General features: G+C 46.5%; 2 protein-coding genes across 2 annotated transcripts; both read right to left on the bottom strand.

Annotated features, from left to right (window-relative positions):
* Nucleotides 1–307: 307 nt before the first annotated feature.
* On the bottom strand, nucleotides 308–4,863 carry LOC306698941 (fibulin-7; the record flags this gene model as incomplete). The annotated part of the gene is made up of 7 exons (XM_079163442.1): nucleotides 308–668; nucleotides 1,618–1,753; nucleotides 1,853–1,990; nucleotides 2,668–2,943; nucleotides 3,034–3,204; nucleotides 3,301–3,454; nucleotides 4,852–4,863. The coding sequence occupies 7 exons, from the start codon at nucleotides 4,861–4,863 to the stop codon at nucleotides 308–310; spliced, it is 1,248 nt and encodes a 415-aa protein (XP_079019568.1).
* Nucleotides 4,864–5,752: 889 nt separating this feature from the next.
* afg3l1 (AFG3-like AAA ATPase 1) lies at nucleotides 5,753–14,149 on the bottom strand. Its single transcript, XM_079162776.1, has 16 exons — nucleotides 13,943–14,149; nucleotides 12,520–12,607; nucleotides 11,959–12,077; nucleotides 11,670–11,819; nucleotides 11,405–11,476; nucleotides 10,448–10,572; nucleotides 10,003–10,273; nucleotides 9,294–9,431; nucleotides 8,704–8,857; nucleotides 8,505–8,612; nucleotides 8,103–8,228; nucleotides 7,277–7,387; nucleotides 7,052–7,167; nucleotides 6,755–6,955; nucleotides 6,316–6,510; nucleotides 5,753–6,113 (listed from the first exon to the last, which is right to left on the bottom strand). The coding sequence occupies exons 1-16, from the start codon at nucleotides 14,072–14,074 to the stop codon at nucleotides 5,883–5,885; spliced, it is 2,337 nt and encodes a 778-aa protein (XP_079018902.1). The 5' UTR covers nucleotides 14,075–14,149; the 3' UTR covers nucleotides 5,753–5,882.
* Between the last annotated feature and the right edge of the window lie 710 nt (nucleotides 14,150–14,859).

Here is a 14,859-nt window from a genome sequence, read left to right as displayed (position 1 = left end):
ATTTTAACGTTTTTTTCTGCACCTAGAAGAATTTATTCACAGTTTTACAACCGCTCTTTTGCCAACGACCTTTGACCCGGTCACTTGATGAACGAGGAAGTTGCTCCTCCCTTTTTTATTCCCCCTATTATATAAAAACATTAACAGTACATAGACACACTTTGACATGATTTGTAACTTGTAAAAAGGACGACTGACTTCTGTGATTTCAGTTAGACAGTAAAAGTTCGTACGGCTCTTAATTTCTGGCACCAAACTTTGGTTAAACCTGGTGAACCCTGAACCTCCCACCCGTCAACCCTCCGCCCTAAAACTCGTACGGAGAAACGAACAGGGTGACCTTGGTGAGGTAGCGGCCCAGCAGGTTGCTGCGCTCCAGCTCGCTCATCTCCACCTCGGCCTCCAGGGTGGCGGGACCCTCGATGGGCGTCACCAGCAGCAGGGTGCCGGTCTGCCGGCCCGAGCGCTGCACGCTGAAGTGGCCCCGCCCCCGACCGCCCGCCAGGCCAAAGCGCAGCGTGTCGCCCAGAACGCGGGCCGCCGACACCCGGAAGAGGACGCGCGGGGCGGACATGTTGGACACCACGGCCAGGAAGTGGAAGGAGATGGAGTTTGGCGCCTGAGTGCAAGCCTTGTCTCCCAGCATGCACGGGTTCCTCTCGCAGCGCCTGAGGGAAGCACGAAGTAAATATTGTTATTTGAGGACGGTCACTTCCTGTCTCGCCTGTGCACCTTGAGGGGTTCTTTCATTGGTCTCTCTGAAGAAACGTGATCATTCTGAGATAAATCCGACAACCGCTCGATGGGATTTTCACACCAACAGCTAAATTGTAATTTGTTAGCATAACACTCATCTGACGGCTCCATGCGATTGGTCCAACGAACAATGGTAAAAACATACAATTATGATTCAGCTGCAGGAATAAATCAAAGCTCTATAACCTCTATAACCTCTATAAATCAGCTGACTGGAGCATGAAAACCTCAGCGGGGCGTCTTGAAGCCAAACCTCAGTCTGAGTCTCAGCGCTAACCGTCGAGTGGAGAGAGGAACTGGGCGACATGGAGGTAGAGCTCATTGTTTGCTAATCGCTCTCCGTCGCCCAGTCTTTGTCTCCTGTGGTGAGAAGGTTTAGGTTTTCTTTGTCTCGTCTGCCCAGTTCTTTTTATTCCTCATGTCCCTTCCTTTGTTTTACAGTTTCATTGTGCTGTTGGGATGTGATTTCACTCTTTGTTATTTTAACTCTGCTGGTCTGCTAGCTGCTAGCTAACGGTGTCTTTGGATCCGTCCACATCCGATGAGTCTCAAAAAAACATTAGAGCTTAAACTTTAGTTTCTGTGCAGTTAACGGGGAATTGAAGTTGACGCTAACTAGATTAGCTTTGTATACTTACAAAGAGATTGCCTTATCATGGTTCCCAGAGGATGAATCCTCCTTCGTGGCAACAGTCTTTGGATGACTCCTTTCTTTTGTCTTTTTTGATGTCTTTTGTTTTTTAATTAACACCTGCTCAATGTAATTCTTCCCACCTTATTAGTCGATTGCCGACCATCGGGTAACTTCATGGTGCCTGAGCTGTGTAATATTGACTGTCCTGAATACTTCTTATTGCTTACATTGGTGACGTCTTGATGTACGTAGCGTTGTTCATGTGAGGACACTCCACCGTCACACACTGGAAACCTCCGTACGTGTTCACACACGCCTGGTCTGCTGTGCAGTTGTGAATCTGGTTCTCACACTCGTCGACGTCTGAGGACGGAGACAGACAGTTACCACATGTCTGTAAATATTACCCCCCCCCCCCCCCCACCCATCCACGACTGATCGGGGTGACCCTTGACGTCTGACCTGTGCAGCTGCGCCCCTCTCTGGAGAGGTCGTAGCCGGCCGGACAGAAGCAGTGGAAGCTGCCGGGAGTGTTTACACACTGATGGACGCAGAGCCGGCCGGGCTGACCGAGAGGAAACAGAAGACACTCGTCGATATCTGAAACACACACGAGATCCTCAGTAGCAGTAGTGGGTGAAGTAGTAGTAGTAGTTGTAGTAGTAGTTGTAGTAGTAGTTGTAGTAGTTGTAGTAGTAGTTGTAGTAGTAGTTGTAGTAGTAATAGTAGTAGTTGTAGTAGTAGTTGTAGTTGTAGTAGTAGTTGTAGTAGTAGTTGTAGTAGTAATAGTAGTAGTTGTAGTAGTAGTTGTAGTAGTAATAGTAGTAGTTGTAGTAGTAGTTGTAGTTGTAGTAGTAGTTGTAGTAGTAGTTGTAGTAGTAATAGTAGTAGTTGTAGTAGTAGTTGTAATAGCTGTAGTAGTAGTTGTAGTAGTAGAAGTAGTGATAGTTGTAGTAGTAGTTGTAGTAGTTGTAGTAGTAGTTGTAGTAGTAGTAGTAGTAGTTGTAGTTGTAGTAGTAGTTGTAGTAGTAGTTGTAGTAGTAATAGTAGTAGTAGTTGTAGTAGTAGTTGTAGTAGCTGTAGTAGTAGTTGTAGTAGTTGTAGTAGTAGTTGTAGTACTAGTTGTAGTAGTTGTAGTAGTAGTTGTAGTAGTAGTTGTAGTAGTTGTAGTAGTAGTAGTTGTAGTAATAGTGGTAGTTCCATATATAAGTGATAGTAGTAGTAGTAGTAGTAGTGTTAGTAGTATTAGATGTAGTAGTTATAGAAAGAGGTATCACCTGTGCAGATGTTGTTGTCGCGGCCTGATATGGTGAAACCTACGTCACAGGTGCAGCGGGTGGAGCCCAGGAAGTGAGTGCAGTGAGACGGACGGACGGAGGACAGAGGGGAGGAAGACGTGGGGGTTGAAGAGGAGGAGGAGGAGGAGGAGGAGGAGGAGGAGGAGGAGGAGGAGGAGGAGGAGGAGGAGGCTGACAGAGCTGGAGAGACGGGGAGGGAGGAGGAAGGAGCAGCAGGAGAGAAGGAGGCCAGGGAGTTTCCGGTGTCGTTGAAGCCTAAGAAGTAAAAAACAAACAAATGAAGACTTCAGAAAGCTACTGGAACCGAACCAGTATCAGTACTTTGGGTCCAGGACCAGTACTCACGTCTGCACATCGGCTGCTGGCCGCTCCACCTCAGCGACTCCAAACACACTCGCGTTCGCGGGCCAATCAGCTCGAAGCCGGGCTTGCACATGAAGTGGACCTCGTGTCCGACGCCAAACACCCGGCCCAGTCTGCGTCCGTGAGCGGGGGGTTCTGGTTTGGAGCAGGTAGCTGTGGAGCAGATAGAGACCTCTTCATTGAAGCCTTTTTTTTTTTAATCTTAAAGTTCTTCATCGGTCACCGAGAGGTGAAGAGAGGAGACCTCACCGCCGCTCTTGAAGATGGCCATGGTGCTGTTGTGCAGAGCGCTCATCTTCTTCCTGAGGGAGCGAAGGCCCTGCTGGTACGACGCCTCGTGGACCGCCAACATCTTCTCCACCTGCCGCAGAGAGGTCAGCAGGTCGTGGGTGGACGGACACTCCTGTGGACGAGGAGACGAGGAGACGAGGAGATGTTAGAGGACAGACTCCGATGCTGCTGGAGTGTTTGCAGATTAAACCACCAGCAGTATATAAAGTAAATAAAATGATCTACATTAACCAGTAGCAACATTAAAGTTATAAACACATGAATGTATCAATAATTATAATAAAATATTATAAGATATATCTTTTATCTTTGGTACTTTAAGTATATTTGGGTACTAATACTTTTGTGTTTTACTGAATATAAAGTTTGAATGTGGGACTTTTACTTGTAGTAGAGTATTTATACACTGTAGTAGTACTACTTTTATTTTTATCTTTACTTAAGTAAAAGATCTGAGTACTTCTGAGCAGTTCCTTTTTTTTTATACAAAAAAACCTTTAAACTTTGTCTTCGTTTTAATCTGCAAAGACAATAAACGACCTGCCTGCACAGTAACACAGAGAACCAGAGTCACCTGAACTCACCTGAGCAGCAGCAGCAGAAGAAGAAGAAGAAGAAGAAGAAGAAGAAGAAGACATGTGATGAAGACACATCATCAGCAGAGCGATCTTCATCCTGACGAACCTCTCGGTGCTTCTGACTCCTCGGCTGCGTCTCAACAACTAAATCATCTCCTCGGCTTCGGTTGCTTTTCGAGGGCACATGACAAAATATTCTCTACCCCCCCCCCCCGGCTGATATTTAGGAGGAGGAGGAGGAGGAGGAGGAGGAGGAGGAGGAGGAAGAAGAGAGCGAATCCCACATCTGGAACCACACTTTCACTTCATCAGCATCTCCAGAAATAGACTCTTAAATTAGAAGGAGGAGTGAGGCGGCGGTGGCGTCTTTTTTCTTTTTAATCATCATCAGCTGCTTTAAATACACATTTGCAGAAATCAGTGGACGAGATCTAGAAGCTGCATGACAGACTGAGTTCATACTAAGTTATGTCATTAATGTGGGAGAAGAACTTCAGTTTAAGTTTGAACGAGTCTTTAAATGTTTGTGAAGTTCATAAGTCTAAATCTTAATCAGAAGTTATATTTCACTGTTTAAACATTAAATAGTTCATATTCGTTACGAAGCTGCTGGTTTGGTTTTTAACCAAAGACACAAAAACTCAACTTCACATGTTTTATTTCTTATTTTAGGAGATAAATTCATTAAAGCAGTTTATCGCCAAACACAACCGAACGGCTCGTTTGTGTTTAGAGAAGATAATCATGTCGGGTTAATTAGAACAATAAAGCCGATTAAATTCCTTTAATTCAACTCTCAGAGGAGCTGCTGATTAAAAACATTGAAACATTAAATGAAGTCTCGATGACTTGTGTCGATGTTTGAGGAACGTTTCTTCTTCTTCCATGTTTTGTTGTGACGCAGCAGCTTCCTGTCGTAGCTTTCACGTACAATCTTTACCATCATTTTTTACAGCGTGGAGCGTTTGTACAGAAGACAGTAAAGACGGAGGCGTCGCTGCGCTTTTATTATTCAGCGACATGAACGCTGAACAGAGCGAAGCACGACCGTGTTTACAGCTCATAAAAGAAAAAGAATTAAACAAAATAAAAAGTTCACATCAATTCTGTAAATATTGAACCCTGTAAAACGTTTGAAATTCGGCTGCAGTAAAGTTCTCCGGACTGTTTTCTTCCTCGTCATCAGTCGGGGAGCAAAAAACTCCTTTTCATGAAATAAATAAAAAAGAAAAATCAGTCACAATATTAAAAAAACAGTCTCGTGTTGCCGACGGTCGGAGCGTCTTCAGGTCCGAACCGATCGCAGCTTCATTTGATGACTTCATTTCATTTCTGCTCTTAAATTATTCTGTTGATCAATAAATCCACGTCAGACCGGAATCCGAGACCTGAACCGAGCCCACGAGGATTCAATCTGCAGAGTCAGCAGCGGTGAGTTTTTTGCAGCTGGGATGTGGATCTGGGATGTGGCCTGGGATGTGGATCTGGGATGTGGTCTGGGATGTGGATCTGGGATGTGGTCTGGGATGTGGTCTGGGATGTGGTCTGGGATGTGGATCTGGGATGTGGCCTGGGATGTGGTCTGGGATGTGGGTCTGGGATGTGGTCTGGGATGTGGGTCTGGGATGTGGATCTGGGATGTGGATCTGGGATGTGGCCTGGGATGTGGTCTGGGATGTGGTCTGGGATGTGGGTCTGGGATGTGGTCTGGGATGTGGTCTGGGATGTGGGTCTGGGATGTGGATCTGGGATGTGGATCTGGGATGTGGTCTGGGAGGTGGTCTGGGAGGTGGTCTGGGAGGTGGTCTGGGAGGTGGTCTGGGAGGTGGTCTGGGATGTGGGTCTGGGATGTGGTCTGGGATGTGGTCTGGGATGTGGTCTGGGATGTGGTCTGGGATGTGGGTCTGGGATGTGGGTCTGGGATGTGGTCTGGGATGTGGTCTGGGATGATGTCTGGGAGGTCTACACGGCGTGCTGTTTGTCCTGAGTCGGGCTCGTCTCCTCGTCTCCTTCTCCTCCTCTCTCCTTGTTCCAGTCCCGGAGGCCCTCCGGCAGGCTGGTGTCCTCCTCGAAGCTCCCCGTTCCCTCCACGAAGTCCTCGTACGTCGACTTCTCCTCGAACGGCCGCGGGCCGAGCAGCTCCAGCATGTCCGCCTTGTCCAGGACCTCCTTGTCCAGGAGACGCTTCCCCACCTGAGGAGGAAACATGAGGGATGAACGAGGAGCAGGGTTCGGTTCCCTCAGTGATGTACTGAAGACTTTTGCACGTGTTCATTTAGACGCTTTAAACATATAAAATAAGTCGGAAACAAGAGAACCGGTTGGTTATGGACGCGTCTTCAACACATGACTGAGCTCTGGTAGCTTGTGGAGGTCTGAGCGGAGCTCTTCTCACCAGGTCCACCAGCTCCTTCTTCTCCTCCACCAGCTCCAGCGTCCTCTGGTACGCTCGGTCCACCAGCTCGCGGACCTCGGCGTCGATGAGCTCGGCCGTGGCTTCGCTGTACGGCTTCTCCAGGACCATCTCGCCCTGCCGGGGCAGGTCGAAGGACACCTGGCCCACTTTATCGCTCATCCCAAACTGGACCACCTGAGAGGAGGAGGGAGGAGGAGGAGGGAGGAGGGGGGAGGAGGAGGAGAGGGGAGGGGGGGGAGGGGGGAGGAGGGACCAGGTGTCACAGCAGGAGAAACACTCTGATTCCACACTAATGTGTTTCTGGTTTTAAAAAGAGGTTTCAGCAGCGTTTTAGACATTATTACCGTCTGCACGAGCACGCATCACATGACTGTTCACGTATGTGTGTGTGTGTGTGTGTGTGTGTGTGTGTGTGTACCTGGGCGTAGGCGGACTGCGTGACCTTCTTCAGGTCGTCCTGAGCTCCGGTGGTGATCCTGCCGAAGAAGACGTGCTCGGCCACGCGGCCCCCGAGCATCATGCACATCCTGTCGAACAGCTGCTCCTTGCTGTACAGGTACTGCTCCCTGGGGAGGTACTGAGCGTAGCCCAGACCTTTACCACGGGGGATGATGGACACCTGGAGGGAGAGAGAAGGAGTACTGCGTTCTGAACACGTAGCAGGTACATCGGGGAGTATTACTGCTAGTTAAAGAAGTACTTGAGGTGTCGGTACCTTCAGCAGCGGGTCGGCGTGCTGCAGGAACCAGCCCACGATGGCGTGACCCGCCTCGTGATACGCGACGGTCTTCTTCTCTCCGGGCTGCAGCACCTGAGTCTTCTTCTCCAGACCTGAACACACGAACACACACACACACAGCTGATGTTTGACTGTAAACAACAACAACAACAACAACAACAACAACAGACGTTTAACGGAGGACGTGTTGGCGGCGCTGACCTCCGATGACGCGGTCGATGGCCTGCTCGAAGTGTTTGCCGTTGACGGACGTGTTGAGGTGTCGGGCGGCGATCAGAGCCGCCTCGTTGCAGACGTTAGCGATGTCGGCTCCTGAAGACAAACAACAACAAACAATGTGTAATAAACATGAATAATAATTATAGAGCAGATCTAGAAAGTGGATTTCAACTTTTTTTTTTTATGAAACCAAATCAAAAAGGTACTTTTCATAAATAATTTACATTTCATGCACTTTTTTGAACAAATGCACATCAAACAACAATCATGTCAAATCTCAGGAAGTGAACTAATTATTGCTCTTAACTTGTTCATTTTGACAACATTGTGTAAAAGAATAAAGTTAATTTTCCACATTAAGACACAAACGTTTCAGTATTTCTACATTTCATCCACTTTAACAGTCCAGTAAGACTTTTTATGACGTATTATAACCTGAAAATCTAATTCTGAGACTTTATGAGGACCCAGGTTTCACACAAACATCTGGTTTTAAAGTTACTAACAAACAAAGTCTACTTTTCCTCTCAGGGTGTAAACTGAGCATCAGAGCTGAACACAAGCTCCTCCTCCGTCTTAACTCCTCCTCTTTTCTGACTTCTCTTAACCCCTCCTCCGTCTTAACTCCTCCTCTTTTCTTACTTATCTTAACTCCTCCTCGTCTTAACTCCTCCTCTTTTTTTACTTCTCCTCCTCTGTCTTAGCTCCTCCTCTGTCTTAACTCCTCCTCTGTCTTAGCTCCTCCTCCGTCTTAGCTCCTCCTCCGTCTTAGCTCCTCTACTCGTTGATGAACTGAACCGTGACGTACCGGTGAACCCCGGCGTGGCGGCGGCCATCTTTCTGGCCAGGAAGTCTTTGTCCATGTTCGGGTCCAGCTTGATCGGCCGTAGGTGGACTTTAAAGATGGACGCTCTGCCTTTGATGTCCGGAGGACCTGAGAGACACAATCAGTGACGTGATGAGAGACCGACGTTATTTAAATGTTTGGATCTGGTTAAAAGAGGCGAACGCGTTTCTAACGATGGAAAAGATCAAAGACTAAACCCGAGACATTACGATGATAAAACATGAAAGTTATGCTTCCAGATGTGATCTTTTATTTCATAACTCTGGAAGAAAAACATGTCGTCTCATTGGTGCAGAATCCACAGATTCATCTGTTTAGAGAACAGAGAGAATGAGTTCCACCAATCGGCCGTCAGAAACGCACCGATGTAGATCTGCCGGTCGAAGCGTCCCGGTCTCATCAGAGCCGGGTCCAGGATGTCGGGTCTGTTGGTTCCAGCCAAGACCACCACGTTAGTCGCCGTGTTAAAACCTGCAGAGAAACAAAATGAAGAAACCGTTCAGAGAATTAAAAAAAAAACAACGTTAAAAAGAGAGAACTTTAAAAAGGGGGAGGAGCCTACCGTCCATCTCCACCAGCAGCTGGTTCAGAGTGTTCTCTTGTTCACTCTGACCGCCGAAGTTCCCTCCTCCCCTCTTCCTCCCCACGGCGTCGATCTCGTCGATGAAGAGGATGCAGGGAGCGTTCTTCCTCGCCATGGCGAACATGTCCCTCACCTGAGGAGGAGGAGGAGGAGGAGGAGGAGACAGTCAACGAGGAAGAGCTACCTGCATTTAAGAGTTCTAAATGCAAAGTTGTTGCTAGAACGGACGTCAACACACTTTACTGTTTACTGAAGCGTCTCGTTATCGACAGTTTAATAGATTTATTGTTCATTTTATTTCTTATTCATGTTAATAAATAAATACACATAAAACTGTTGATGCTCATCAACATGACTCCATGAGAAGTAGAAGCATGTCGCCTGTTTTCATGGACATTATCTCCTTTCCTTTGGTAAAGGAAGGTCCAGTGTTTCCTTTGCTAAAGGAGCTAGGAAAGGAAGCATTGAAGCACCCTTTCAGAGGATTAAACATGAACACTAACATACAAACACACCACATGGACCCATGTTCCGTTAAACATCTTCACAGACCTCCTGCTGTCACTCACCCTGGCCGGACCGACGCCCACGAACATCTCCAGGAACTCGGAGCCGTTGACGGTGATGAACGGCACGTTGGCCTCTCCGGCCGTGGCTTTAGCCAGCAGAGTCTTCCCCGTACCGGGAGGTCCGGACAGAACGGCACCCTGGGAAACCGCCAGGACGAGACGTTTAACGCCGCCGAACAACAACAAACGCACATCTACGAGTTCAGGGGTGGAAGAGCCACAAGTGTGTGTGTGTGTGTGTGTGTGTGTGTGTGTGTGTGTGTGTGTGTGTGTACGTGTGTGTGCGCGTACGTGTGTGTGTGTGTGTGTGTGCGCGTACGTACGTGTGTGTGTGCGTGCGTGTGTGCGTGTGCGTATGCATGTGTGTGTGCGTGTGTGCGTGCGTGTGCCTGTGTGTGTGTGCATGCCTATGTGTGTGTGTGTGCGCATGTGTGTGTGCGCATGTGTGCGTGCGTGCGTGCGTGTGTGTGTATGCCTAGGTGCGTGTGTGTGCATGCCTATGTGTGTGTGTGTGTGTACGTGTGTGTGCGCGTACGTGTGTGTGTGCGTGCGTGTGTGCGTGCGCGTATGCATGTGTGTGTGCGTGTGTTTATGTGTGTGTGTGCGCGTGTGTTTATGTGTGTGTGTGTGTGTGTGTGTGTGTGTGTGTGTGTGTGTTTATGTGTGCGTGTGCGCATGTGTGCGTGTGCGTGTGTGTGTGTGTGCTCACCTTGGGGATCTTGGCCCCCAGGTCCTGGTACTGCTGCGGGTTCTTCAGGAAGTTGACGAACTCCAGGATCTCCAGCTTGGCCTCCTCACAGCCGGCCACGTCCTTGAACTTCACGTCGATGTTGTCCTTCATCATCTTCGCCGTCGACTCGCTCATGCTGAAGGGCCCGCCCTTCCCGCCGCCGGCGCCCCCTCCCATTGGCCCCCGCCGCAAGGTGAAGAGCAGGAAGCCAATCAGCAGCAGGGTGGGAATCATGCTCATCAGGAACGAGCTGACGGGGAAAGAAACGATTTATTCCCTCAGTAAACATTGTAAACATGAGTTCATGGTCTCAATCTCTAGTTTCAAGTCTTCTTCAATACAGCATGATGTTCATTTAGTAAACGATGGTCCATTTAGAGTCAGACAGACCATAATGCAGGGGATGCTTTAGGGGCGAACTCACCCGTCGCTCTCCGTGCTGTAGACCACGGCGGCGCGGCGCGACGGCTCCAAGCCGAGCTCCGTGTGCGCCGCCTCCAGGTTCCTCTCGAACGTGTCGACGCTGCCGATGTTGAACCAGACGTAGTTCTGCACGACACAAAGAGTTCATTATGGCGGCAAGAGATACAAATATATAAATAAATATGTATATTCTGTTGATCCTTAAGTCTGATCTTAATTGTTTTCTCTCCTGGTTTGATTATCTCCGTGTTTGTTGTTGTAATACCGACTGTAGCCACAAGAGGCTGAAGTTTCCCTTCATGTTATCCTGCAGAGTCTTCATTTACTTGAACGTTCTTTACACACAATAAACATTCGTTGTGTTTAGAGAACGTGGAGGAATAAAAACCAACCCGGGAGAAAACATGAACTATTTAAATCATATTAAGAACACGAGGGAACGGTCGACTTCAGCCTCTTGTGGACGAAATATAAAAAACTATGAAAATAAACAAATTAACAGAATTCTTTACCTGCTGAGGAAAAATGTGTGTGTGAAATATGATGTCATATTTTCAGCTGCTCTGAAGTCATAAACATCATTTAGATCTTTGACTGAAGAGTTAAATTAAAAACACTTTGGTTTTACATTTTTTAACTTCTGTTTCATATTTATTCTCATTATTATCGACACGTTTAATGAAATCTTTAGTAAAAAGGTGAAAGTGGTTTATTTAAAAACACACCCTCAGGTCTTCTGCAGGTTTATTTTTTTCTATTTAATCTGGTGATTAATAAACAGAAGATCCAGAACATCGAGTATCATTTAGCTCACGATGCAAATAAAAGCGTCTACAGCGTGACGGCTGGTCCCACTTCAGCTTTACTGACAGACGATTCAAACAAATATACTAAACATGGTTTTCTGGCTTCATGAAGGTTTTAGTAAAACTCTCAGGTTTGTGTCGGTTTCTCTCACCGCGTCGGCGTCGGCTCCCGGCACCAGGATGACTCTGACGTACTGTTTGTTGACGACCTCTAACCGCTCCACCTGCGCGCACGCACACACACACACACACACACACACACACACACACACACACACACACACACACACACACACACACACACACACACACACACACACACACACACACACACACACACACGTATATATTCATACATTCATACATTCAGCATCGATGTGGACTCTGAACGGACCGTCCCGGTGTGATCGTCCTCACCATTCCTCTGCTCACGTATCGGTGGACGAAGTCCTTCCAGCTGATCTCTCTGCCGGTGTCTCTGAAGTACAAGAACAACACGGCCGAGCCGACTCCGGCCGCCGCGATCGCCAGATACCTGAAGTCCTTCTCGTCCCAGGGGACGTCTCCCTGAGGCGGCAGAGACACACGGGGACATGTTGGACAAGCTGCTAGTGACGCGAGGACGACATGAACGCCGCCTCTTCAACAGAAGAGAACAAATGTCCCCGAGTGTTAATACATCTCATCACACCGGGACGACACAAACCTTCTGCATTCGGCTCCACCAGTCTTTTCCTCCTCTCTTCCCTCCGCCTGAGGATCTTCCTCCTCCTGCTCCTCCTCCTCCTGCTCCTCCTCCTCCTCCTCCTGCTCCTCCTTTTCCATCTGAAACTCACATGTGATCGTCAGATCAAACCAGTGTTTCTAACCCGGCACGGTCTAGTTTCTGCTGTTTCATACGGTGAACGAGGCGTAAACCTGCAGCCCAAACATCAGAAGAACTAAACGGCGTCATTTCTTGGATTTAAATCGGCTCATTTCAACATTAAAAGACAGAACTACAAATTCAGGTTCATTTGTAGTTTAATGTGGTCTCTAGTTGTTTCCGCCGCCGTCTATAATGAAACTTAAGTGACTAAACGTGATTTGATTTGTCCGTCTGCGTCGCCTGCTTGTTCTTCACATGGATGAAGATAAAGATCTCGTAGGTCAGATGTTGCATCAATGAGAAGCTTTAAACTGCACTTTATCTTTTTCTTTGTTTCTTGTTGTTCTGAACCCGACTGAGGCTGGACGAGCAGGATATCAGCTGTTCCTCTTCACTCACCTTTAGGTTCAGTGGAGTAAAGTCGCCGCTGAGCCGCCTGGAGTCTGGGACAAGACAGAAGGAGGTTCACCGGAGTCCGGCAGACGCTCTGAAACAAAGAGCACGAGAAGGACCGGAGACAGTGTTAGACCACAACGTCCAACAGGAAGACGTCTCACCAACGTCCAACGGGAAGACGTCTAACGGGAAGACGTCTCACCGACGTCCGACGGGAAGACGTCTAACGGGAAGACGCCTCACCGACGTCACAGTTACTCAAAAGTCCTCACTGTGGATTCTGAATTGCATGTGGAATAAATAAGAAGTGGTCACCATGATCTAAATCCACGTTCTCTTTCTCCTGGTCTGATCCAGACTCTTTAGTTCCAATGAAAGGACATTTTAATGCTCCAGAACACTGAAGCACCGACTAATGATTATTCCTTATTAGTAATAAACTTTGATTATTTTCCTGATTCACACGATGTGAGAATCGTGGAAAGGTCCCAGTTCCTCAGAGACCACGGTGACGTCCACCACGCTTCAAACGTTGTTTAAAAACATAAATGTCAGGATGAACAGATGAACAAATCATCCCAGAGTTAGATTTCTGTGAATGGATGAATTGTTGAACAGCAGTCAGTGTGTTTAGTGTGTTTAGTGTGTTAACATTAACCCTGAAACAGCTTTGTGTTGAACACATAAAAACACTTCTCAGAGGAGAGGAGGCCGTTATAACAGCAGATTAATATTCACAAGGATTTAACACTGCAGTACTTGTACTTTTATACTAGTTAATGTGTACTAATACTACTTCCACTGCACACGTGACTAATGTTTAGAGTCAGACTTTAAAAATGTAACTTTTCCTTTAAAGACGATAGAATCATCATTCAGCACATTTCATTCAATAACGTGGAACGTTTGACAATAAATAAAACCGCGTTAAGACTGAACTGTAAAAATACACATTATGAATATTGCTAGATAATATTTCAGTCACTCCTGATGTAGAAAAACACAGTTTAATGTAACGACACCACGTTAGAGCACCAAGACAAACTCTTTAAGTCACAGAGGCTGCTCGCTAACTGCGTAGCTAGCTGTAGTTACACATAAAGTAGTTTTATTTTCTATAATAAAGTTATTTGTTGGATCTGATTGATGCCGAATTACACAGTAGCTTGTAATCAGGCAGACTGGGTCTTTTACGGAGTTTTAGAGAGTTTGGTCTTTTGACATTAAGCTAACGAACCCTGGATGTATTGATTTCGCAATGGGGTGTCGGGCTAACTTAGCTAACGTGCTACCTTTAGACTTTAGTTTAAATCAACTTACAACCCACCTAAATAGATCATTTGGTCATTAATTAACTGACGGACTTGTGCATTTCTTAGACAACAGTTTTTTTTTGTTTGTTTTTTCCATAAAAACCTCCACTCACCGGATCAGAGGAGCTTCTGTATCCGACTGTGAAGAGCCGTCCAGCGGTCACCGCAGAGAGCCGAGCCCGGGCTCCTCCAGCCCGGCAGAGAGGCAACGCCACCGCCGAGAGCAGCCTCAGCACCTGAGACATCCTCTCCGTGAACACGACGCTTCTTCTGGGGGTTTAATTTCCTCCCTTGAACTCCATCGCGTTGCACCAGCAAAGTGTTATTGAATAGCAGCGTGAAATGTCAACGAGAGGGTGATGTAAAAGCTCCATAGACCGTCTCTCTGAGTGCCTGACGGGAACTGTTATACAATTAAATTGATTTATTAAGTTTAAAAAAGAATAAGATCATAAAATGGGCGAGTATACTATAAAACATTATCTATATCAAATGTGACCCAAGTAATCAATTTAATTATCTTTAAATTACTTATTTACAGTCAGGCTTCAGAAAGGCCGACTATGGGTCCTCACAGAACACCTTCTCTGTGATTGGCTGAGATAGAAAGACTTTTATTACAAAAATTAAATATATTTACTATCTCTATAAAAGATTCAGATCATATAATGAGTGAATATACTTCAGAACATGATATATATCAAATGTGACACAAGTAATTGATTTAATTCTCTTTCAAATTACTTATTTACATTCAGGCATCAGAAAGTACGACTCTGGGTCCTCACAGAAAACCTGTGATTGGCTGAGATAGAAAGACTTTTTTTACTCCGATGCATTCTTCTTCCCTCATGTAACTTGTTATCAAAGCATGGAATGACTGTTCGTTTTCCCATTGATACATTTGATTATTACATAATGAAAATTACGTGTTTTAACAGTTGAACAATATATTTAAATTATTAAAAATACATGTTTCAGTTTGTGAGAAGAAATACAAGTAAATATAGGCTAAGTAAGACAACAATAA

This window comes from Pholis gunnellus (assembly GCF_910591455.1).
Source record: "Pholis gunnellus genome assembly, chromosome: 7".
NCBI lineage: Eukaryota > Metazoa > Chordata > Actinopteri > Perciformes > Pholidae > Pholis > Pholis gunnellus.
The sequence above is the reverse complement of the archived record's forward strand: the minus strand, read 5'-3'. Positions and strand labels throughout refer to the sequence as shown.